This window comes from Capricornis sumatraensis, chromosome 7 (genome assembly GCF_032405125.1).
Source record: "Capricornis sumatraensis isolate serow.1 chromosome 7, serow.2, whole genome shotgun sequence".
In the NCBI taxonomy this organism is placed as follows: domain Eukaryota; kingdom Metazoa; phylum Chordata; class Mammalia; order Artiodactyla; family Bovidae; genus Capricornis; species Capricornis sumatraensis.
The window spans coordinates 62,220,337-62,246,247 of NC_091075.1; the positions used below are offsets into that span (position 1 = coordinate 62,220,337).

The 25,911-nt window shown below is 44.4% G+C and overlaps 1 protein-coding gene across 2 annotated transcripts in view; it reads right to left on the reverse strand.

Annotated features, from left to right (window-relative positions):
- The window catches only part of APBB2 (amyloid beta precursor protein binding family B member 2), a 188,435-nt gene that overhangs the window by 91,349 nt on the left and 71,175 nt on the right, over nt 1–25,911 (reverse strand). For both annotated transcript variants that reach the window (XM_068974803.1, XM_068974802.1), the window contains exons 3-5: nt 18,685–18,747; nt 18,216–18,301; nt 18,060–18,120 (exon numbers count right to left, since the gene is read on the reverse strand). In XM_068974803.1, the coding sequence (XP_068830904.1) occupies nt 18,060–18,120; nt 18,216–18,301; nt 18,685–18,747 (210 nt within the window). The remainder of the gene's footprint in view (nt 1–18,059; nt 18,121–18,215; nt 18,302–18,684; nt 18,748–25,911) is intronic.

Genomic DNA, 25,911 nt, shown 5'->3' on the forward strand with positions numbered 1-25,911 from the left:
ACTATGTGAACTTTAGAGGGGTTGCTGATCCAGCAGAAAGTGCAGAGAGCCTGAGGTCAGGAGACAGGCTGCACCCTCCAGGCTAAGGGTTGGAGACCTGGGGCTAGGCAGGGCTGGGACACTGCTATCTTTTGCTATTTCTCTCCCCCCCCACACCGTAACACAAATAACAAGAAGGTAGAGGCTTGCTCTGCAGTCTTCTCTGCCCCAAGCACAGAATATGATCACTATGAGGGTTAAGTGAGTTCATACATGTCACATAGTCTTTGCACAGTATTTGGTGTTTGGTAAAACCTAGACTCCAGCTGGGAGAAATATCAGTAACCTCAGATATGCAGATGACACCACCCTTATGGCAGAAAGTGAAGAGGAACTTTGATGAAAGAGAAAGAGGAGAGTGAAAAAGTTGGCTTAAAGCTCAACATTCAGAAAACAAAGATCATGGCATCTGGTCCCATCACTTCATGGCAAATAGATGGGAAAACAGTGGAAACAGTGTCAGACTTTATATTTTTTGGCTCCAAAATCACTGCAGATGGTGACTGCAGCCATGAAATTAAAAGACACTTACTCCTTGGAAGGAAAGTTATGACCAACCTAGATAGCATATTCAAAAGCAGAGACATTACTTTGCCAACTAAGGTCCGTCTAGTCAAGGCTATGGTTTTTCCAGCGGTCATGTATGGATGTGAGAGTTGGACTGTGAAGAAAGCTGAGTGCCAAAGAATTGATGCTTTTGAGCTATGGTGTTGGAGAAGACTCTTGAGAGTCCCTTGGACTGCAAGGAGATCCAACCAGTCCATTCTGAAGGAGATGGGTGTTCTTTGGAAGGATGATGCTAAAGCTGAAACTCCAGTACTTTGGCCACCTCATGGGAAGAGTTGACTCATTGGAGAAGACTCTGATGCTGGGAGGGATTGGGGGCAGGAGGAGAAGGGGATGACAGAGGATGAGATGGCTGGATGGCATCACCAACTCGATGGACATGAGTTTGAGTGAACTCCGGGAGCTGGTGATGGACAGGGAGGCCTGGTGTGCTGTGATTCATGGAGTCGCAAAGAGTCAGACACGACTGAGCAACTGAACTGAACTGAACTGATACTCCGGCTTCCCTGGTGACTCAGTGGTAGAGAATCTGTCTGCAATTCAGGAGACACAAGAGAGGCAGGTTTGATCCTTGGGTCGGGAAGATCCTCTGGAGGAGGGCATGGCAACCCACTCCAGTATACTTGCCTGGAGAATCCCATGGACAGAGGAGCCTGGCAGGCTGCAGTCCATGGGGATGCAAAGAGTCAGACACGACTGAAGCAACTTAGCATGTACGCAAAAGCTATACTCATCATCATTATTGGGACTGATTGTAGTTTTTATTGTTGGCTTATAAGAAAGATCTTTTTTAAACTGCATTGCTCACCAAGAAACAAAATATCTGCAACTTTTTACAAAGGGTCTGAGATGAACACAGTGAACTCATAGAGTGTGAAGACCTACAAAGACCACAGTTAGAAGCAAAGCTGTTGATTTGATCAACCCTAAAGGGAGATTTACCAGATCCTCACTCGCAAAGCCGACTCCTAGAAGTCTACACAGCATGCACACAGGAAGAGCCTTTACCCACAGCATAGAGACCTAGTGCATAAGGGCCCAGGGGACCTGGAACCCAGCCACCTCATTTTACAAACAAGTAAACTCGAGTCCCGAGAGTGCTGCAGAGCTGCTGCCAACAAGAATGAGTTTCTGCCTTGTAGGGGGAGTAGTGGGCATGGAAGGTCGTTCGTCAAAGTCTTCCTTAGTCACCACCGTTTGTGGAGATGGTCCCTGACCAACTGGCAGCAGAGTGCGATGCAAAGATGAAGAGGGTGTGAGCAGATGCTCTTCCAAGTCATTCACAGCAATTCAAGAAGGAACAAGAGTTCTGAGTAGCTGTTTTAAAGGCTTTGCTTAAAATTAGCTCTATTGAATTCATAGGGTAGGAATGTATGTACACAGAGATGAAAAATTAAAATGGAGCAAATTTCCAGCAAAGACCAGAATAAAAGCTAAAAACCTACTCCCAGAGATGACAACATATCTGAGGAACAGATGTACCCAGGACTACAGCCAAGACGGACAGACCAAAAGGACTTCTTGTGGCCCCTCCTCACAAGCAGGTAACACGCCAGTGTCTCAAGTAACTCAGATTGTGTCCTGTGAGTGTGGGGACACAAGGGCAGAGGGAGCCTTAAGGAACCCTGTAACTTCAGAAACTGGAAACTACTCTAGGATTAACCCTGGTGATCACACAGTATAACCATGGAGGGGCCCAGAGAATGCTGCAAGGCAATGGATCCCCAAAATTCTAAGAGGAGAAGTGACTCTGCAGACTGAATGCTGTCATAAAGCTTTGAGACGGTAGTAAGAAATATGACAGAGACTCATAGATAGGAGCGGAGAGTTCCTGGTGGGAAAGGAGAGAAGGAGGGAGAGAGAACTTCGCATTATTCAGGGGACCCAGCCGCAGGGTGCGACTTGAACCTTCCACAGAGAGAGGTCTGCAAAGAACTCCAGAGGAACACGGAGGTTCTGCATAAATGTGATGCCAAAAAAACTATGGGCCAATGGTGAATTTCTGAGCTTCCTGTGTCAATTTCCCCCCCCGCCCCTATGTGTTAACTTTTTAATAAGTTTAAAAAAAGATTTTGGGGAAAATGTTTTACAGGTGCTACATTATTTATCAACACTTATCTTGCGGACAATATAAGTGCTTTAATGCTGTTAACGGCAGCAGGCCAGACTCCAGGCCAGACTCTGCTGCAATCCCCCACTTTTTGGCAGTCTTTGTAATCTCTGAAATCACTGCAAACACTGGGGAGAAGTAGCAACCACGGAAGGAACAATCTAGAGTTTCCTGTAAAAGGAGGGCAACTCTGATGTCAATAATACAGAGAACCTTGGAATTTTTGTTTCTGCTTTGTTTTAAAGCTAATCTAAAGCTCCTGGTGGCTGAAGCCCAAAGCTTTTCAACCAGAACTCAGAGGTCTGAGACCAACCTCAGGCTTGGCTTCTCCCTGGGCAATGGGAAGGGAAGACTCTCATTACTGAACTCAAGTCACTGCCATCTGGGTTGAACCACCGAGGGATTCTGAATTGATGCAGGATTTACATAAATGTGCCTTAACATACAGAAGAAGGACAGAGTAATATGCTCTGTGTAAAGTGAGAAATCACACACATACACACACAACAACCAGTTAAAAAACTGTTTCAGGATTTGTTCTATCTATTAAATGAGGCACCACACACTCAACCCCATTGACACAGAGGAATTCTTTATTCCTATTGTCACTATCTCCTTTCTGAAAATTAGATTTAAAAATCCCTCATATAACTTGTATAAGCTGGTACTGTCTGCATTTTCATTAATAACCAGTGTGTTACCAGACATTATTTGTTTCATTTTCTAGTCTGAAGAAATGAAAGTAATCCTGCTTCACTTAAGCTACGACATGCTGCTGCTGCTGCTAAATCGCTTCAGTTGTGTCTAACTCTGGGCGACCCCACAGACGGCAGCCCACCAGGCTTCCCCGTCCCTGGGATTCTCCAGGCAAGAACACTGGAGTGGGTTGCCATTTCCTTCTCCAATGCATGAAAGTGAAAAGTGAAAGTGAAGTCACTCAGTAGTGTCCAACTCTTAGTGACCCCATGGACTGCAGCCTACCAGGCTCCTCCGCCCATGGGATTCTCCAGGCAAGAGTACTGGAGTGGGTTGCTATCACGCCATGCTATAATATGCCAATTGCTAAAATGATTCCCAAACCAGTTGGATTAGAGAGAGAGGGAGGGTGGTCTAAAGATGGCATGCTTGGGACTGGGCTCAGCCCCACACTGCCTCTAGCTGACGGGACCTACACAGCAGCAAAAAAGAATAATTCACCATGACTGATTGGTCTGCTGGGAACCATTACATAAGAATTTTCTAAAGAAACTCTTGGAAGACCAAAATCACATGTCATATACATCAAAGCACTTCTATAACATCTTACTTGGTCTTCACACTGAGTTTCCCAGACTAGGCATTAGTGCCATCCCATTTTACATATGAGATAAGTGATGTCCAGAGAGGTTAACAAAGTCACAAAATAGTATTGGGGCCAGAACCCAAGTATTCTCGCTCCTATTTCATACCCTTTCCCCTTGGAACATGGTCCTACATTAGGGACAAAGGCTCTGGCTGTTCTTTCCTCTTCGGTCATTCCCTGGGAGTCAGCTGCTTCGACAATCCACTGAAACACACACACACAGACACACACACAAGATAAATTTTTTCCTCTCAGTCTTCCAGTGGCATGCTTGCAAGGCCATGGGAAGGCCCACCTCCATGAGAGGAAGCACAGCCCAGAAATGAAAAGCTTGGTCTCTGAAGCCAGGCTGCCTGGGTTCACATCTTTCACATCTCAGCTCTGCCATTTATCAGCTGTGGAACTGTGGGCAGGATTCTGTGCCTCCGTTTCAGCTAAGTATAGGAGACATAAGAGGACACAGCTCACAGGGCATGCGGGCAGCAGGCGCTGGAAGCAGGGTGTGGGTGCTCGCAACTGCCTCTCACAGAGCTGCTAGATGAGCCTGAAAGACAGGAAGCGAGCTTTTTCTGACTTTAGCTCCAAACCACCTCGGTATATGTGTACCCCATACACACTAAGCATGAATTTGAGCAAGCTCTGGGAGTTGGTGATCGACAGAGAAGCCTGGCGTGCTGCAGTCCATGGGGTCGCAAAGAGTAGGACAGGACTGAGTAAGTGAACTGAACTGATACACACTAAATGTTCAATGAACATCAGCGATCATCACTGGTATTATCAGAACGCAGGCTTTAGAGTTGGCTTCAATCAGGTTCAAATTCATCCACAGAACAGATCTGTCATTTTAGGAAAGTGACTTGGGGGGTCTCTGAATCTCAATTTGCTCATCCATAAGATGGGAGGAACAATGTCACCCTCCTTTGCAGGGTTGCTCCGAGAATCAGATGGCCTACTGCAAGTAAAGCGCCCAGCAGCGTGCCCAGCACACGGCTGGAGCCAGAGCTGTTAGTTACCTTCTCCACCCACCCTCTACCGTTGCCAAACGATGAAGGTCTACGTTGGCTATCCATTCGTTTCATTGTTTCCACATCTCAACCAAAACGTGGCAGACATGTATTAGAATACCTGAAGCAGGAGAGATGTCTTCTTTATAAGGTATTTTATTTACTAAGTGGCATTGCCTCATAGCATTAGGTGAAGAGGGAAAACTGACATTTTCTATAAAATAAGCTCTAGGTTGCTATCACTCTCATTTGATCTCACAGCTCTGATAAAATCACAACTCTCAGAAAGGCTTTTTGAGAAATCATATATTCTGGCTTCTAGGGTCCATATGTCATTTATAATAGGCCAACATTTCAGCTTTGTTAGAGACAGGGGTAGTATGCTGGTCAAACCGATCGTTGGGCATGTGGCTGGAGCTGAAAAGCGGGCCTCAGGTGGGGACTCATGTCCCCTTCTTGAGCAGCAGGTCTGCTGAGAGAATGAGCGACTGTAGAGGAACCTGAGGGGACACCTTTCTGCCCTGTGCACACAGCAGCTGAACTGTAGCATTGTTTGGCTGGAGATGTCGGTTAAGAATGTGCTGGTTCAGTTTTACTGAATTGATTTTCAGTCTGAGGCTTTCTTAAGGTCAAACTGAATTATTTTAAACAGTCAAAAATTGAGCTATAATTGATATATAACATTATGTAAGTTTAAGGTACAACATGATGATATGTTAATATATTTCAGTAAGATCACCACTGTAGTGTTCATTAACCCCTCTATCACATCATATTTTTATCATTTCTCTTTTCTGGTGGGAACAACCAAGACCTAGTCTCTTAGCAACTTTGACATTTTCAATACAGTATTGTTGACTATAATCACTACACTATATTGGAGCTTCAGGATTTATTTGCCTCCCAGTTCCAAGTATGTACCCTTAAACGTCTCCCATTTCCCTATTCTCCAGCCCCTGGCAACCACCAGGGGCTACTTGGTTTCTATGAGTTCAGCTTTTCTAGATTCCACATATAATAGACATCATACAGCATTTGTCTTTCTCTTGGTATAACACCCTTGAGGTCCACTCACACTGTCACAAGTGACAAGCTGAATAATATTCCACTGCATAGATACACTACATCTTCTTCATCCGTCTGCTGATGGACACTGAACGCTGTTAATTTAAACTATTTACGGATTATGCTTAGCGAACTGATCTCAAATGTCTCCTTCAACACAAAGCAACTGAAATTCCACGTATAGCTGCAAATTATTTCTCCCTTCTTATGGAACTTAAGTTCAGTAACATCGTAACTGTCATTCTTAAATGAGACTACCATTGTCTCTATTATTTTCTTTGGCTCCCCTCCTCGATCTGATTGATTATATCATCTTGCACACCACAGCTGTTGACTAAGTACCGCATATACAGAACGACTGGATGGATTACTTGGTTGCAGACAATTTGAGGGCTGTCGCTCTTGGTGTCAATTTAAGAGACTGAAAATACACAAGCCTGACTATTAAAACCATTTCCTTCAAAGCACCAGAACCTGAACAGAGAGAGATCTCAGTCTTTGATTCTTGTGGCTTCATACTCTGATGTGACTTTAAATAGGAGGTAAGAGAGTGAGAGATCAGTGTGGCTCAGTTAAAACGCCTCAGTGCCTGAATCTTTCTAATAGCGCTCTAGGAGGAACCATTGTTTCTTTGTCAATTTCATTAACTGAAAATAAATAAGAAATGGCCGCAGTACTACATCAATACTGGCACCAGAATTAAGTCCTGAGAAGATAATGCCCAGTACGTGTTGCTTGGAATGCTAGCTTCAGGACCCCTAGGTCCTGAGCAGCTGGCTTTCCCTGGAAGGCCCCGCTGGATGAAGGCAGTGCTGCTGCTGCTGTTTCTGCTGGAGGCTGTTCAGCTCTGCGACCACCCACAACCCAGAATTCTCGACCAGGATCTCACGGGGCCAGGACACCCACCTCTGCCACTGCTGCTGGGGGTCACCCGTCACCTCACTTGCCTCCTTTCTTCAGGAGAAGGAGGAAGTCTGCCTCTCCTTAATTAGCCTTCCAAGCACCTGCCCACTGCAGGGCGCAGCTGCCAACAGTGGGATAACAATGCAGTTTGTTTCAACAGCGCCTTTCAAAACCCAGAGTTCACACGGCTGCCAATTCCTCGACTGCTCATTCAGGCAAGCGAACTGACCAGAAGTTAATAAGGGAAAAGGAGCTGTGGTTCTGCTGGAAACGCAGCATTATGCGTGGTCATGTTGGCAAATAAAGGGAGGAAAACAGTCTCAGAAACACAAAAGCTGTCCTCTGGGCTGGGAGACAAAATGAGTACTGAAGGCCACTGGCTCAGTGTCCAAGAGGCAGCGAGTGTCGCTCTGCTCAGCAGAAAATCATGCTGGTCCACAGTCGGGAGCCTGGCTTGGGTCCTGCTCTCCCCAGACCAGCTATACACTCCTGGGCAGATGACTCGGCCTCTCTGTGCTCTGTCCACCTCTCCTAAGGCTTCATGAGATGGTCCTTGTTTTCTCTTCGTGAATGTCAACCTGAAAGCCATTTCATTTGGCCGAGACTTGGTATGTCCATCCTTGGCTCTGTGCCGCGGTTTTTTGATTCAGCTGTGTTGATAGCCATGCCCTTCACTGAGGGCATTTTCCCTGAATGACTAAAACGTGAGAACGACATCTGTCATAGACTGTATGTCCCAAAGACGTCAATGATAAAGCTCCCCCGTCCCACATGCTCTTAACAGCGTGACCTTGACATTCTCCCTGAAGAGGTGGAGCCTGTGTTTCCACTCCCGGGTCTGGGCTGTGACTGCTCTGATCCGCTGAGTAGGGTGGAAGTGATGTGGGGCTGTTTCCTTAAACAGCCTCATCTCACCTGGTGGCTTCAGCTTCCTACTCCTTGGAAGCCAGATACCACATGAGAAGTGTACCTGCCTACCCAAAGACCACCACTCTGTGAGAACTCCAAGCCCCATGGAGATGCCACTGAAGAGAGACAGCAGCCTAGGAACACTGAGCTACCAGGCACCTGAGTGAAGAAGCCATTGGAAGTGGATTCTCCAGCCTCACCTGCTCACAAATGCCCCCATGTGGGTTAAAAAGGAACTGCACCACTGAGCCCTTCCCAAATTCCTGAATCCACCAAATTTGTTTCATGAGCAAAATAGTTGTCTTAAGCTACCATGTTTTGGTGTAGTTTATTACACATGTACATAGGAAAAGACAGCAGAAACAATTGTTATCTGCAGTACCGGACAAACGCAGATGGTCTCATTTTAACAGACCTGTTCCTAGAAGCATTTGCTGAAAATCAACACAAAATTACACATGAAATTATTTTTTAATCTTCTGCATTTACATTTAAATTTTGGAGGATTTCCCTAGTGGTTCAGTGGTTAAGAAAATCCACCTGCCAATGCTAGGGTCATGGGTTCAATCCCTGGTCTCCTGAGCTCGCATGCCACAACTGCTGAGGCCCATGCTCTGGGTCAACAGAAGGAGAAGCCATTGCAAGGAGAAGCCCACGGACAACTAGAGTTGCCCCTGCTTGCTGCAACTAAAGAGAGCCCTCACGCAGCAACAAAGACCCAGTGTAGCCATAAATAAATCAATAAATCTGGGAAGAGAATCACCAAATCCCATTGCAATCCAAGTATACTCATTGGTTTAGGCCTCATCTCCTTCTGGAAAAGCCATCCTTACTCCCAGCCAGGGCAGGTGTCCCTGGCAGAGCATCCTTTCATGGCACCAGAGCTCAGCACTGAATTTGCCTGTTTGCTGTCTGCCCCTTGAAGGCAGAAGTCATAGCCACTCCTCCTTGCAAGAGCTGAGTCATAATGCCTAATGCAGAAAGTATGACTGAGATAGTTCTAACCACTTGACATGTTATCTTATGTTTGTATCAGTTCACTTAATGTTTGCCATAGCTTTGTGGGGTAGGCACTATTATCACTCCCAATCTCCAGATGAGGAAACTGAGGCACAGAGAGGCTAAGTACCTTGCCCAGCGTTACCCAGCTAAGTAACCAGCAGAGTCTGGCTTTGAACCCAAACAGCTGGGGTCCCGAGTCCATGCTCTTGGCCATTATAACACATGACTTCTCCTTTAACATTCAGGATTCAATAAATGTTTTTGACTCAATGAGTCAACAACAGAAATCAAACCCAAGCTTCTCACACAGATGAGGATTTCTGAAAGAAAAAAACCAGTGCCATGTGAACAAAAATCAATTCTAAGAACTATACGCAGACATAAAAAATCCCATATAAATGCTAAGTAATGACAACGAATTTGCTACAAAGACCAGAAATAAACCTGAATGAGAAAAGATACTCCCTACCCTTCCTGTTTATCTATTAGTGCTAATCTAGTCAGTAGCCACTAATAGAATTACTTCGGGAAAATCTATTCTAAGAGGAACCAAGGGAGGACACAGATAAACAAAGCTCACATACAAATACTGGAATCTCAAGTTCATTCACCGTTCATTTCTGAAAGTGTCTCTATCAGACCTACTGATCTGTATCATCTGTTCCCCCTTTGTCTCCATCTGGGCCAGGGTATAACAAAAGAGGAAGGAGACAAGCAAAGCTTTCACAAAAAGCAATGCCTGGGAAAAACACCCCTGATACACTGAGAACTGGCTGCAAGTGGCCATGCCTGAACTGGGAGGTCCCGGATACAAAGACTGTAGAGGATGCATGAACACAAAGCCTTGTTGACCAGATTTCCAACTTTTTACTGTTGCTACTTGACAGCACGTTGTATACAGACCAGCAGCATCAGCAGCACGCTAGAGCTTAGCAGAATCGCAGTACCTTGCAGTCTGGCCCCAGGACAACTGAATTCGAATTTGCCAACGTGGGCAGGAAAGTTTGAAAGCACTGAAAAGGACTGGACCACGTGAATGTGGGGGACGGTGGAAAGGAAGGGAGGCGTCTGTCCTGAAGCACTGGCCCTCTGGTCCCCCTACCCTGCCTTACCTCCAATACTCCTGCTACCTCCATTCCAAATGTCATGCAGCCAGTGACCGTGAAGCTGATGGAAACGGTCACTGGGAGTGGGTGGACACCAGCTCAGACTTTGTGGAGTCAAATGCAACAAACCTAGAGTCCCAGTTCCACAGGTTTCTGGCTGTGATAAAAGAATTATTTAACCTGCTTGAAGCACCAATTTCTTATCTGTAATTCACGGGAAATAACCATGGTGCCTGGCATTTGCAGGGAAACTGCATGTTCGGGTCCAACAGAGTGTGGGGCGCAGGAGGAGAGTGAGGTCAAAAAAGGGGCCAGCCCTCCCTCTGGACCTGGAGACAGAGCAGACGGAGCTATTTCATCTCCAGATGCCAGAGATCAGGACTGCTCATTCCACGTCAGATCTCAGAACCAGACTTCATTCCTCAGAACCAGAAGTAACTTAAGAACACATTCATTTTACAGCCAAGGAAGCTGGAACCCAGATAATTTAATGCTTGGGACAATACCACCTTCCTTACCCAGTTCCTTTGTCGTGGATGCCAAAGAGCAGTGTTCTAAATGCAGATCTAATTACTTCTCCTCACAAATATCCTGAAAATGATTTATTATACACTCAGAGAAGACAGTAGGATGGGGTGATCAAAGGCCCAGGAGACCAACTTCGAATACATCTCCACCACTGATTGTGTGACCCTAGTAAAGTTATGTACTCAAAATTTCTGGAGCTTACCTTTTCACCTATAAGAGACCCATCAGACCATCTTTAATGTCATTTCTAGCTACAAGCATCACTGACTCAATGGACATGAATTTGAGCAAGCTCCAGGAGATGGTGAAGGACAGGGAAGCTTGGCATGCTGCAGTCCATGGGGTCGCAAAGAGTCGGACACGACTGAGCGGCTGAACAAGCTACAAGCTATTCAGTCCAGATGAAATGCCAATTTCTCTATGGATGTAATTTTCAATACTGTCCACGAGATGGCAGAACACTTCCTTTACAGAAGTCCAGCATAGTGACACAAAGGGAAGAAATTCTAAGGAATTAGTACGTATTTTTCAAAGCATTCAGTTTTCAACAGATTAATTATAACTGGATGTATCTTAGTGTTACTCATTCTAGTCAAGCGTTTGGCCAGCAGTAAGCCATATGCCATGAGAAAAGGAAAGTTTTAAAGGGCTAAATTAGGATTTTAAGGTATGAAACTCGGATGAGCACAGGGGCAGATGCAGAATTATGGACACTGATAAGTGCAACCTGGCCACCCAAACACGACAAAGAAACTGCCTTCTTGACAAATGAAGCACAAAAGGCGATTATCTACAAAATGTTTGGATATACAAACATTTAAAAAACATTTTCACATAAAGAATCTGAAAAAGAATAGATACATGTATATGTATAACTTGAGTCACTTTGCTGTATACGTGAAACTAATGCAACACTGTCAACCAATGATACTCCAATATAAAATGCAAAGTTTAAAAACAGCATTTTCACATGGAAAAGTGACACAAAATAGACAAAGAAAAAATAATTAGATTACAAACAAAGTTTTGCATTTAAAAATGCAGAGAGATTAAACACCCTGTGCTGTCCTGAAACCAAAGACAGACCTAGAAGAAGGACTGGTAAAATCAGAAAAGATTTTAGTTAATAGTTTTGTGCCACTATTCAGGTTTGACAAGGGCACTACGGTTACGCAAAAGAAAGGGAAGCTGGGTGATGGGAATACAGGATCTCTCTGTACTCTCTTTGCCACTTTTCTGTATATCTCAAATTATCCCAAACCAAAGTTTTCATTTTAAAAATGGACAGAAAAGCAAGAGGAAAAAACAGCCAAGAAAGGACAGAAACATGGAGTTCCATAATAAACGCAGGGTTTTGTAACTGACAAAACAAATGTCCTAGTTGATACGTTAAGAGGAGGAAATTTAAAGTAGGAGGTAGTAGCTCACATGCAATATAACTAATAATGTGAATAAATAAAAATGGCAAAGCCTAGAAAAACAGTGGGCAGCGGACAAAGGTGTCTTCTGGGGTATCACAGATGGAATTACACGCTGCTGCAGCCTTCCTGAAAAACAATTTCGCAGTAACTGACAGAAGCCATAAGCCAATAGCCTTTGACCTGGTAATACTGGCTTCAGCAATCTGTGCCAAAGCAATGATCTAAAGGGAAAAAAAGCCACCTATTCTTATGAAGTTGCAGCTCTGCTCTGTAGTACTGGAAATTGTATGACTACTGGGTATCTAGACAGATTATGGTGCAATTATTTACATAGAATAGTATTAATAGAATTAAGAATAATAAATCTGAGAACTGTGGAAAGGAACAGGTAAAACAATTTTTTAAGAGTTCAGTACTTGCAATGTAGTATCCTGGATGAGGTCCTAGAACAAAAAAAAGGCTATCGGTGGGAAACACTGGAAAATGGGAATGAACAAAGCCTATTTTAGTTAGTAATATGGTGTCAATATTATTTTCTTACTTTGGAAAACTGTCCATGATTATGAAGATGTTATTATGGGAAGATAGGTGGAAGGTAATATGGGAACTCAGTCTTGGTGACTTTTGTATAAATATATAATTATCTTAAAAGAAAAAGCTAAAGAGCTCAGAATTATATACAAACTTATGCATACACAGCAATCAACTAAAAAACACATTCACTGTATAAAAAAGTAGGTCGGCTCATAAAACACTGTCAGAGTTATAAAAATACTTTGCTCTTGCGGGAAGGCGGGGGGTAGTGTGGGGAGAAGAGATCATTTATGCTGGTACTTAGATTTTCACTGAGCAACTGATTATCAGGATGTTTAGACTCAGAGTGGCTAGAGGGAATTTTGAAATATTCACATCCTGATGGCCTAAAAACAACTTTTATTTTTCCAGCAACTAGGTTTCATTGAGGGAGTAAGGAAGACACTTTTTCTAACAATCTATTTATTCTCCAGGGACTGTATTTAGAATTCCATCATACATGAAATTAAATATTTTTTTGTCCCTAAAGAAAGGACACCTTCTGCTTGTTTATGGGGCACTCAGTTCCTGGGTTGTTGGCAAATTAAAAAGAATGGAAAGAGTTAACTAAAGATACCCTTTAGATATCTTTAGATCTATGGAAAGCTTGAACATCTGGGAACCTACATCTTGCCACTTCTGCCTGCTTAGGTGCCCCAGCAGCATAAACAGGCAAGGAGAAACCAAGAGTCAGATGGGACAGGCCAGCGGGTAGTGGCGATGGAGAACCCCTCCAAAGTGGCCTCATCAATGTCAGTTCTAAACCAACGGACTTATTCCCAATTTGTAAAAAATAATTTCATTTAGTGTCGCTGGAAACAGCACTGAAGGATTATCCGAGCCTTCCCTGCAGGGTCTCCCCCGGCCCACTTCCGTCGCAGGGTGGTGAGACCCTGCATCCAGAGAAGCACAGCGAGCCTCAATTTCCCCAAAGGGGCTCCATGTGCGTGGGGCATCCAAAGTGTGTGGCTCTGCCAACTGCCAGACACTCGATGAGCCCCTCTAGCCACCACTGCCCCCCTGACCCCGTCCTTCCTCCTGTTTTGGCCCAACTTTTATCAAAAGCCTGGTTGAAATGACACCACTGAGGGATGGTCTGAAAACACCTGTGGCCCATCCATTTCACTTCTAGACTTCACCTCTGACTCAAGTCAGACCAGAAAGCTGGTCCACACTGTCATAATTCTCCACCAGTTTACTTGAAATGGGTTTGCCATTTGCTTCCAATGAGCAAAATTCAAATTTCTCTCTCCCTCTCTTCCAATGAGCAAAATTCAAGTTCTGTCTCCCTCTCTCTCTCTGTGTATATGAGTGTGTATGTATGTGTGTGTGTGTGTGTGTGTGTGTGTGTGTGTGTGTGTATCTATATACATACTCCAAATATACATATATATATATTTGGAGTATATCACATTAATTGATGGTGGCCCCTGAGTGAAGCTCCAATTGAGACTTTTTTGGGGGCAATCTAGTGAGCATGAGCTCTGGAGCCAAATCCTGACTCTGCTATTTAACTAGTTGCTTAACTTCCTATGCTTCAGTTTCCATATCTGCAATAATGAAACTCAGTTCAGTTCAGTCACTCAGTTGTGTCCGACTCTTTGCAACCACACGAATCGCAGCACGACAGGCCTCCCTGTCCATCACCAGCTCCCAGAGTTCACTCAGACTCATATCCATCGAGTCAGTGATGCCATCCAGCCATCTCATCCTCTGTCGTCCCCTTCTCCTCCTGCCCCTAATCCCTCCCAGCATCAGAGTCTTTTTCAATGAGTCAACTCTTCCCGTGAGGTGGCCAAAGTACTGGAGTTTCAGCTTCAGCATCATTGCTTCCAAAGAACACCCAGGGCTGATCTCCTTCAGAATGGACTGGTTGGATCTCCTTGCAGTCCAAGGGACTCTCAAGAGTCTTCTCCAACACCACAGTTCAAAAGCATCAATTCTTCAGTGCTCAGCTTTCTTCACAGTCCAACTCTCACATCCATACATGACCACTGGAAAAACCATAGCTTGACTAGATGGACCTTTGTTGGCAAAGTAATGTCTCTGCTTTTGAATATACTATCTAGGTTGGTCATAACTTTTCTTCCAAGGAGTAAGTGTCTTTTAATTTCATGGCTTCAATCACCATCTGCAGTGATTTTGGAGCCCCCCAAAATAAAGTCTGACACTGTTTCCACAACTATTTGCCATGAAGTGATGGAACTGGATGCCATGATCTTCATTTTCTGAATGTTGAGCTTTAAGCCAGCTTTTTCACTCTCCTCTTCACTTTCATCAAGAGGCTTTTTAGTTCCTCTTCACTTTCTGCCATAAGGGTGGTGTCATCTGCATATCTGAGGTGATTGATATTTCTCCCAGCAATCTTGATTCCACCTTATGCTTCTTCCAGCCCAGCGTTTCTCATGATGTACTCTGCATATAAGTTAAATAAGCAGGGTGACAATATACAGCCTTGATGTACTCCTTTTCCTATTTGGAACCAGTCTGTTGTTCCATGTCCAGTTCTAACTGTTGCTTCCTGACCTGCATATAGGTTTCTCAAGAGGCAGGTCAGGTGGTCTGGTATTCCCATCTCTTTCAGAATTTTCCACAGTTTATTGTGAACCACACAGTCAAAGGCTTTGGAATAGTCAATAAAGCAGAAATAGTTCCAGTTTTTCTGGAACTCTCTTGCTTTTTCCACGATCCAGTGGATGTTGGCAATTTGATCTCTGGTTCCTCTGCCTTTTCTAAAACCAGCTTGAACATCTGGAAGTTCACCGTTCACGTAGCTGGGCTACTGAATCTCTTAAATTTTTGTGAGGATGAGAGTTAACAGCAATGCAGTCTTTAGGATCATGTCTGGCAAAAAGTTAGTACTTAATAAATATTCATTATTATAATTATTTTATAATAGAGCCCTGGAAAAACCATTACATTCCATCAGGACCTGAGATGCTTCTACCTCATGCACAGCGCAGGCACAGAGGGCAGGAATCTGAAACCCTTCTCTCCCCCCAACAGACTTGGGGTCCCCAAGAGTGCCAGTGACTTTCTATAGCAGGGAGACCTTCAGAATCTAGGTCCCCTAGACCTAGGGGAGGGGTGGGGGAGTTAGAAGCATACATTGTTTGCAGAAGTTCTTACAGGATTCTGAGATGCCCTTACAGGAATTCATACCATTTACTGTAAGAATCCTCAATGTAAATAATCACCAAGAAGCACAAAGATGAACCCAAAGGTCAATGTTCATAACTGTGCCAAGTCCTATACGCTGAAAAACCACGCTTTTTCCTTCTCCCCAGTCTGATCTGTCCTAACTCCATCTACTGTCCCAGTACAGACAGATGCACTGATTATCCATTATGTTTTCTGTGGCTTCTAAGTGTTCTTATAAGTCTTCTCAGATCTTTTATGGAACAAGGAAGGATATAAAATAAATAATACAACACATACACTTTTTGTTTTGAACTAAGTACAACTTCAGTTACTTATGAGAAAGCTGAGCCTCCTTATTCACATAAATTCCTAATAGGTGCTGGAATAGACATGCTGGCAACAGAACAGGGGAAGGTCAAGAATTCAGTAAGCAATAAACTGGGAGGAAAAAAGAGAAAGTGTCATCTTAGGTAACAGCTCAACCAGGCCTCCTATTCCTGTTACTAATTTGATGTGTGTTCTGTGCATCACTCTCCTGGTCTCCTCTCATCAGTTTCACACTCAGCTTTACAGACATCACTGGCCCAGCCCTTCAGGGTAAAGCAAAATAATGCTGCTGCTCACCTTTCTTCCTCCAGCCTTTGCTGACAGCCCTTGTAAAACACCTGGTAGAAAAGCAAATTATTCACAGCCTGCCTTCTTGTGTTACTGCGTTCCTTCCCTTTCTCACCATACAATTTATCTTTAAAGGTCAGGGTGTCAGCAGCAGATCAAGAACTTGTTCAGAACACCGCTGGCTCTGGAGCAGCCATCATCCAACCAGTATGTGCTTAGAACAAAGCTCAGCAAATTAAGAGCAACGGAGATTTCAACTGCAAGCCCTGAGATTCTTACAGAACCAATGGCAATATGGCAGCTTTCAGCCTAGGAGCTAAGGTTTTGAACCTGGTTGGTGTTCCCCACTTAACTACTGCTACAGGAACCTATTTGCTGTTTTATGCATAGACATAGATCTGCTTTGGGATTCAGAAGAATATCTAGGTCCTGCTACATAAGATGCAAATGAAAATGTGTTTAAAAAGCAGTGGGAAAAAAGCTATAAAAAAGTATTGACATGAAGCTTTTTCCTTTCTTCTGCATTCTTTCTTTAGATTCCTAATGGTGTTACTTTTACATGTATTCAGTGCTGTGCTCTCTTGAGGATGGGGATACTTACAGGGTGAGTGCAGACCACCACAGGCCACTCATCCCCACAGACCATCAGCTGCTGGGATGATGTACCACGTCCTGGCCGAGAGTGAGGAAACTGAGCCAGGAATCCCCTTTCCCATGGACCCACCACCCTAGCTCACAGTAAACAGACGACCCTCCATTCTATTACGGCACCTGTGTCAGGGGATGCGAGGTACCTGAACTGGGAGTGGGCGGAGCCCCACTGTGTCACCCACTGAACACGCCGCTATGCTGTCTGCCCGGGCTGGGCAGGTCACTACTTTGCTCCTTCCTAAGACATCATGGAGACTGTGTGCCTAACACAACCCTCCCCAGGCTCACACCCAGCCCCATACCAGGCTTGAAGGCGACAGCAAACGGTGGGCAGGGGCAGGGATAGGGAGGTGGGCAGAGCCCGAGTTGCCTAGAAAAGGGGAACAGGGAGCCGAGAAGCAGAGGTAGGGAGGTGGCAGGACTGTGCATAAGCCAAGGCTCCAAGCCCCCCAGTGCACTCTCGACCGCCTCACTGGACTTTGCTTACAGAACACAAAGGCAAAGATAAAAGCTTTAAGAACATCAAGTGAGCAACTGCACAGAGAAACACAGGGCCCTGATTCTTAGGGATCAATGTACAACTGTAACAGCTCATATCCAGCACGAGAAATCCAGAGCAAAAGTTCACTCTCACTTTCCACCATAAAACAGGCCAGTGTTTACCACAGGGATGGCAAGGAACTTTCACTGTGCACATGTATGAGCTGCCCTGGAGGAGATGGGCATGAGGGGTCCAGAGCACCTGTTCAACTCCCCTTCCACTGCATTACAGGGTAGAGCCTGGCTTATCTTCAAAGGCTTCTGAAGCCCACCTGTTCAAACAATAATTTTATCGTGTTGCACAAAGAACTGATGGAGTGAGATACAAGCAGAGTTGTGATGATTACAGAAACCCTCCCAAACCTAACTTGGCTGAAAGGATTTACTTTAAGTGTTGGGAGATTAGGAACGAGAGAGGACTCAGGGATAATTGCTTATTAAGTGGCTCTGGGTTAATAGTTTATAAAACCTGAGCCATTATCCCAAGTCATTATTCTGATGCAAGAATATAACTTGGTCACTGAAAGCACATTTCTTACAAACCTTAGCTTCTGGGTCACTGTTGATACTACAAGAATCATCATCATCGGCATGTGGAACATTTCTAGAAAGAAAAACAGAAAATGGGACTTAGGATTTCTATTGCAATCTCCAGCTGCACAAAGCCACACCTTCTGGCAGGTAAGTCCAATGCCCTACCTGAGTTTCAAGGATGCATAGCGCAGGGTGGCTCCTTCAAACTCTTTTAAACTGGGGTCCGGGTTGACTGTGGCCGCGTGCAAGTCCTAGAGGAAATGAGATCCCTATTAATGCAGAAAGGCAGAAGGCCCAGTACACGGCCTCAGATATTAGAGGGGAGAGAAATCCTCCCAGCACGAGGCACAGAGTGTACGTGAGCTCAGGCAGAAAAAAAGGCATGCATGGGCTGCTGATACTGGCTCAGTGCAAATGCTGGTTCTTACAAGACAACAGGAACCTGGGGCAACCAGTCTGAAGTCATTCACAATGGGAGACATCAAAAAAAGCGACATGTGTGAGCCCCACCGCCTGAGCCAGAAGCCCCTCAGTCCGTCCCTGCAGAATGCATGATTTTCACAAAGAAGATGCAGCCACAGCCATGCAAAAAGGACAAAATATTGAATGAGCTAAAATCTGACAATATACTTGCCTTCCAAATGTCACTATTAATCTTTCCCCCATTCAGAACAGCAAAATCACTCCATGGCTGTTTCTAGACATATAATTATTCACATAGGAAAAAGCACATTGATTTAAAAAAAAAAAAGAAAATAATAAAAGGGTAGAAAAGGAAAGAAAAGAAAAGAAAACACACACACAAGACACTGTTGTTAGCATTGATATTCACGGGATGGGTTAGGGAACAAATTCACTCTAATAGCAACACGTAGCTTGCTCTCCCTAGATCCACATCGTCACTAGAGGCCCAGGGTAGGAGGGCAGGAGGGTGCTTTAATTACTTACCAAGACAAATGGCTGAATGTTATTACCAGACAGGGAAGTTATTATCTACATGTGGTCTTAAAAGCACACAATATGCATCGAAGTATTCCAGGCCTAGCATATCTAATTCCATAAGAATTTTTTCTCTCCTATTAACCAAAAGAACTGTTTTCTTGAGTTCATAGGCTGGTCAATGAGCTGGTTGAAAACTGGGGAGTGTCCATAGCTAGGGGCATAACTAAACTAGGGGCCAAATTATCTCCACTTAAGAAGAAAACAATAATAAAAGAGGGTAAGGCACCCTGCCTGACCTCATCTTGCTGAGATTTAATCTAATAAAAAAGAGTCTAGACAATCTAATGTAAATTCCCCTCATTCATACAAAGCTCTACTTCCTTGCCACCCAAGCCTCTTCACAAATTAATATTCAGTCACAAAATGCTTTCCTAAACATAGTTATAGGACAAAGCGTGAAGCCTCGCCTTGCTGGCAAACCTCTTATAATAGACCTAGAATCTAAACAACTCCTGCCTTTATTCACCTCAGATAACATGGGACCATCTTTTTTCTTTCTACTCCATTAACTGAATATTCAAATATTTTTTATGTGACGTTTAGGGAATTAAATGATACTAATGAGACACCCGGGTACACTCTCACGAACTTGTTCCACTGATCTGTCAGGCAGATCTCTTTTCTTGAATAAGTCAACAGGAGGAACTCTTCCACCAAGTAACTTTTCAACTAAAGTTCTTTGAAAATGAGATGGTAGTGTTGACCCATAGCTTCAGCACACAATGAATACAATTTTCAAAGCCACTCAGAACAGAAGTGGCTGAGTTCAAATATCCCAGGTGTTGACAAATGCATTTATTTGGCTCTGAAGGCCTCTCTGAGGGCAAAATCATTGCAAATTTGGATCTATCATCACTGCACAGCTGGAGTCACTGTTGCTTTCTTTTCTGGATTAGGCAGCTGACCTGCAGTTTTTCAAACTTAGACCACTGGGTCTATTTATTTTTTAAAATAATCTCTTTTACCGAGCACAGAACAGGAAAGTCGTCCAGCCCCTCACCTCTTTCCTCACTCCATCCTCCAAAAAGTATTCAGTTTTCACTAAGGAGAAAATATTACAGGAAAATCTTCAACTTGTCAGTTGGGAGGACCTCCTGCTGCTGCTAAGTCACTTCAGCTGTGTCTGACTCTGTGTGACCCCACAGATGGCAGCCCACCAGGCTCCTCCATCCCTGGGATTCTCCAGGCAAGAATACTGGAGTGGGTTGCCATTTCCTTCTCCAATGCATGAAAGTGAAAAGTGAAAGTGAAGTCGCTCAGTCGTGTCAGACTCTTAGCGACCCCATGGACTGCAGCCCACCAGGCTCCTCCATCCATGGGATTTTCCAGGCAAGCGTACTGTGAACCCCCTAAAATCGGTGTGGGGTTTTGTGTTCTCCCTAACTGCATTCTTATGAAGAAATTTTTTTAAAAGGCATGTGTCTGACAAAAGTAATCTGAAATCAGAAATTATACTCAAAAGACACTGTTGGGATTATAGAGAGCGAAAGAAGAGCATTTTTAAAAACAAGTATTCAGAAAAGGCACTGGCATTTAATCAAGCATTTCTCTGTACATGTGTGTTTAAATTTTTGTATATATATATTTACTCATTGGATGCAGGAGTCCCTGTAAAGTAAAAGTTGTTTATGCTTCTAAGATTGTATGAATTCAGCTCTCATGCTACGGAGCCATGAGTCAGCGGGCAAACTTCCAACAATCACATTTTATAGATTTAAATAAACAAAGGTGATATGCAGTGATTTTGCAAAATCTTAAAATAACATATAAGTATTCCTAAATAAACCCTTTAGCACGGAACTCAAGCAAAGAAAAATGGAAACTAGTGTGATTTACTATGAACAAGCCAGAGTCTTTTTTTCCCTCCTAAATTTAAAATTTTCACTGACACTGAAGATGAGAAATGTTCTCCTTCACATAAGTGATTGTAATTTTTCTTTTTAAAAGTCAAGGGCAATGAAGGACAAAAACAACTTGTCTTAAATTTTAAGAATGATATTGTCTATTCATCTATTTTTTTAATTAAGAGAGAATACAACATTTTAGCTAGTAATTTAAAGAAAAAAGAAACCAACAGAGATACTTGGGTTCTACAGAAAGTCTGTAGTTTGGGTGATAGGCGTGAGGGATGAAAGAAAAGAGAAAGACAATAAAAGAGGAAAAGGCAGGTGGAGTAACCTAGGAAAGACAGACACAGGATAGAGATAAAGGGAGAACAGAGACCATCGTCTGTGAGCAACAACCTCTAATTGATCATCTCTTGGACAATGCAGCTAAAAAGCCTTGCACAGCGGAGAGATGCTGGTGTCAGTATTATGGTGGGCACACACTCTCCTGGTGCTTGCCGTGACCCTGGCCAGGCTGCAGCAGCCCTTATATCCTGATTATGGTGATCATGCTCAGGTCTGAGCCCCAAAATCCTAGCTCTGGGGGACTGACCCAGCACCTGGGGCAGGGCACCTGCTGTGACCCTTCATGACCTTTCAGCATGGTGCCCTTCATGACCCCTTTAAGGGAATCTGATTGTATAACTACAGTAGAGAGTTTTCTTCTTCTAGATTTCTCTTCTGGGATCTTAGAAAGCAGTTCCTCAAATCAAACAAAATTGATGCACTGTCCTTCTGCTGGAAGAAAGCTAAGAGTTGATCCTTTGACAATGTCAACAGAGTTTTCCTGAGGATGGGGTCCAAGGGGATGAGAAAGTCCCTGGAGGTGCTACGAAAGTCTCTATGAAGTGGTATCAACATGCAAACTGGAGAGCAAGAGTGAAGGGTTGAACCCGCGGGCAGCTGGGCAGACAGGGAAGCACATGAACATCCCACAGGGGTCTTGACGAAGCCATGATCACATCACCACTGCATGCTCTTCGGAAGCTATGATGTCAACACAGCCGTCTGGGAAGCTCGGGTTCAAACCCTGCCTCTGCCCTCACCTGCTCTGTGAACTCAGTGCCCTGCATATCAGGCAGGGCTAAAGAGACTTCCCACTGGAGTGTGGATACCATGAGGTCAAGAATGTGAGCCCTTGGCCCAGGGGCTGGCTGCCCGAAGCTGCCCAGGAAACAGCACTGTCCTCTACTCTTGCCATGGAGAAAATAAAGAAAGGCATTTGTACGAATGAAATGTTTGAGAGTCCAAGGACTACAGAGCATTATCAGTTATGCTTCATAATCCTCTTCTGTCAAGATCTGAGCCATGGCCTTGATCATAAATGGCAGAGCACCTGGAATCTGGAATTCTGAATCAGCCAGACAGTGTTAATGAGCACTGTATCCATGTACATGAGATTATTTTTTCCTTCTTTTAAAACTGCTTTCTATGTTTTGTTGGATGCAACACTATCAAAAGAACAGTTATGGTTTGTCATGCAAACATAATACAAAACAGGTTTTAAAAAATCTAACTAGAAAACAGATTGACAAACGCTTGTGGAATTAAATTAGTCTGTGTGAGCAGCAGCACAATTTAGAAACTATAAACTAGAGAAAAATCAGGAGAGTTGAGGCTCTAGCGCCGGCTCTGTGGCTACAATAAGTCAGCGAGGAGCTCCCTCCTGCTATGAAGCCAGTTTATTCCTTCATTCAGCAAATATTTAATGAACGTTGCCACATACCAGGCACTGTGCCAAGTGCTGAGGATGCATGACGAGGGGGGCAGGTCCCAATCCCCCAAAAAGGGAGGCTGACATGCCTCAAGTAAGAATACTACAAACAGACACAGTGCAATGAAGATCAAAGGGCTCAGAAAGCAAGCAAATGAGAGCAATGATTCCCAGGAGATGCTAAGATGAGGCCAAAGTATTTAAGCAGAAGTGACACATAAATAAAAACAGACTAGATTCACTAGAAGACTGGCTTTTGTAATCCCTCGGCATATAATTTCCTGGAAAGCGTATGATTTTTTTTTCCTTTTTTGGAAAAGTGCAAGTCGTTCAGTTGTGTCTAACTCTTTGAAACCCCACGGACTATAGCCTGCCAGGTTCCTCTGTCCATGGAGTTCTCCAGACAAGAATAATGGAACCATTCCCTTCTCCGGGGGATCTTCCCAACCCAGGGATCAAACCTGGGTCTCCTGCATTCCAGGCAGATTCTTTACCATCTGAGCCACCAGGGAAGCACCCCTCCTTCTGGGGGTGGGGCAAAAGCATAGGATAAAGGCAGACTCTCAGGCCTCACCCTTAGAGAGTCTACCTCAGTGGCCCAGAGTAAGAACAAGGAATCAGCATGTTCTGCAAGCCCCAGAGGTTACCCTGGCCACAATCCTTGGTTCAGTGGGCTGAGAAATACTGCTGTAGCATTCACTAGTCCCTTCTCAAAGGTTCCTGCCAGTTCTGAAATTGTAAGACTCCATGAGCAGGTCAGGAAAATGATGACAGACCGGCCCCTTTATGTTGCCGTCTTATTTCTCAATGTACGTGAAAATCCTCAGGTTCTAATGCAATGCTTGAAAATTGTTCTCCTAGGGACTTAGCTGCACAGGCCACTCCCAGACTCCAGGAGTGATGCAACAAGAACAGAGTAAACTGATCACAAAGAGATCACAGTCCTGAGAATCAACCAGACCTCCCCTTGCTTTGGAGCCACTTTTTTCCTCCTTGCCCTAATTCTTAAGGAACTGGGAAACTCCTTCATCTGGGAAGATTCTAAGTAAGACTTGCTCACGGGCCAACAGTTACTCATTAAAATATTTTATGGAGCTCCCTCTTCTCTCTAAGACGCAACATCTAAGTAATTTGGAACAAACTGATGGATTAGGGGGAGACCGTCGCTGGGCCAAATTTCAGTGGCAAGTGCTTCCCGTCCAGTTTATAAACTTGCAAAAATACTGCTGGCGTCTGCAGAGGAAAACACTATGCGTTGCGCTTAACACTTCCCTGGTGAACTTTGGAATGTGAAATGTACAATTTTCAAACTGTAAGGAAGCCTTCAGTCCTAGACTTTTGTGAAGCTTAGTCAACAGATTTGGCACTTACTTTTTTTTTAAAGCCAGCTCAGGAAAAAGCTGTATAAAAATATGCGTTTCTAACACGACATATTACAAGTTTCTTCTCGCCCTTAACATTTTGCTTTCTCTCATGTTTCCAAATTAATCAAAATAGATTCTATTTAGGGATCAAAGAAATGGCATTAAAGAAATAATCATTTTTTCTCAACTGTTATTAGCACCTGCGGCTGAGTACCAAAGAACTGATGCTTTTGAACTGCGGTGTTGGAGAAGGCTCTTGAGAGTCCCTCACACAGCAAGGCAATCAAACCAGTCAATCCTAAAGGAAATCGACCATGAATATTCACTGGAAGGACTGATGCTGAAACTGAAGCTCTAACACTTTGGCCACCTGATGTGAAGAGGTGACTCATTGGAAAAGACCCTGATGTTGGGAAAGACATAAGGCAGGAGAAGGGGATGACAGAGGATGAGATGGTTGGGTGGCATCACCGACTCAATGAACATGAGTTAGTGAAGGAGACAGTGAAGGACAAGGATGCCTAGCATGCTGCAGTTCATGGGGTCGCAAAGAGTCAGACACGACTTAGCAACTGAACAACAAAACAATGTTATGAGAAGAAGTCATTTTCTAGAAGGCTTTGCATTATGTCACCACCCTCTCCTGGAGTGAGATGAAGACATCCAAGGCTCTCCAAAGCCCCTGATAAACAGAGTGAAGCCTGGGGTGAGGGCAGGGGCCAGCACCCCTCCACTCAGGCTTGACTCCACCAGGGAGTAGGTGTGTGATTCTGGGTAAGCTCCCTCGCCTCTCCATGTGGGCTGTCAAATATAAAAAAAGGAACGACAACTGCCGTACAGATGCACAGGGTTTTATGAGGGGTAAGGAGATAAGCTGTGACGCTGGTGCTGTAAATAAGCGACCTCCCTTAGCGCCTCTGCTTTAATATCCTTGTCAGCACCTGCAGGACCTGGGAACATGGAAGGCTGGGTCTTCCCCAACCTCGCCTCTCTACTACCTGCTTATCCCTCTGCCCCTAGGGTTTCAATGTACTGCCTTTTCTATCTGCTTGGTTTTTTGACTCTGTGGATGGCCTTATGCACAGGGAAAAATGTGTATGGAGCAAACAACCAAAAGGTTGATCTGAAGAACATCCATCCCACTGGTCTATTAAAGTGCTGGGTATGAGCCTGTCTCTGAAATGTCAAAAAGCTGCACATCTGTTAACATGTGTCTTGGAGGGATAAGACTTAATCCAACATGATGGCAATAGATGAGTGGAATAGAACCAACTTCAAGGTGGAAATTCACCCAGTGCTGGGGCAGATCACAGGATCTGGAATTGAGAACTGGGCATCTGCCCACCCTGACCTGGTTACTCAGCTCACTGAGCCCTAGTTACCTCTTAAGTGGGAAACAGAATAGCCATCTTCTCTGCCACATGAAGAGTCTTGAAGGGAACAAATGAAGTGACATTTATGAAAATATCCTGAAAGCTACATTAAGTCATGAATAGCTGCTGGGAGGCTGAGCAGTGGAGATGTGATGGAAATACTGAATTCCAGGAGAGGAACTGGGTGGGCGGGCAGGCAGGCCTTGGGACACAGTTTGAGCTGGGAAGGGGGCTGGGCAGTGACAGGGAAGGGAGGGAAGCGGGCAAGGACGGGGGCAGAGCAGGTGACAGGGGATGTCAGGAAGCTCAGGGATGTGAATGTGGACTGCCACCTGGTCATCTTCCCCAGGGTCAGCAGCCCACCTGTGCTGCATTCTTCTATGCAGAAAATATGAAAACAAAAGTCTTCCATGTTAATCAGAGAGGTAAAAAATCTGAGGCACTCAAACCCTGAGATGCTCACCTTGGGCCTCAGCCCACCCACGCCTCAGCCTCAGGACGCGGGCTTCAAGACAAACTTCA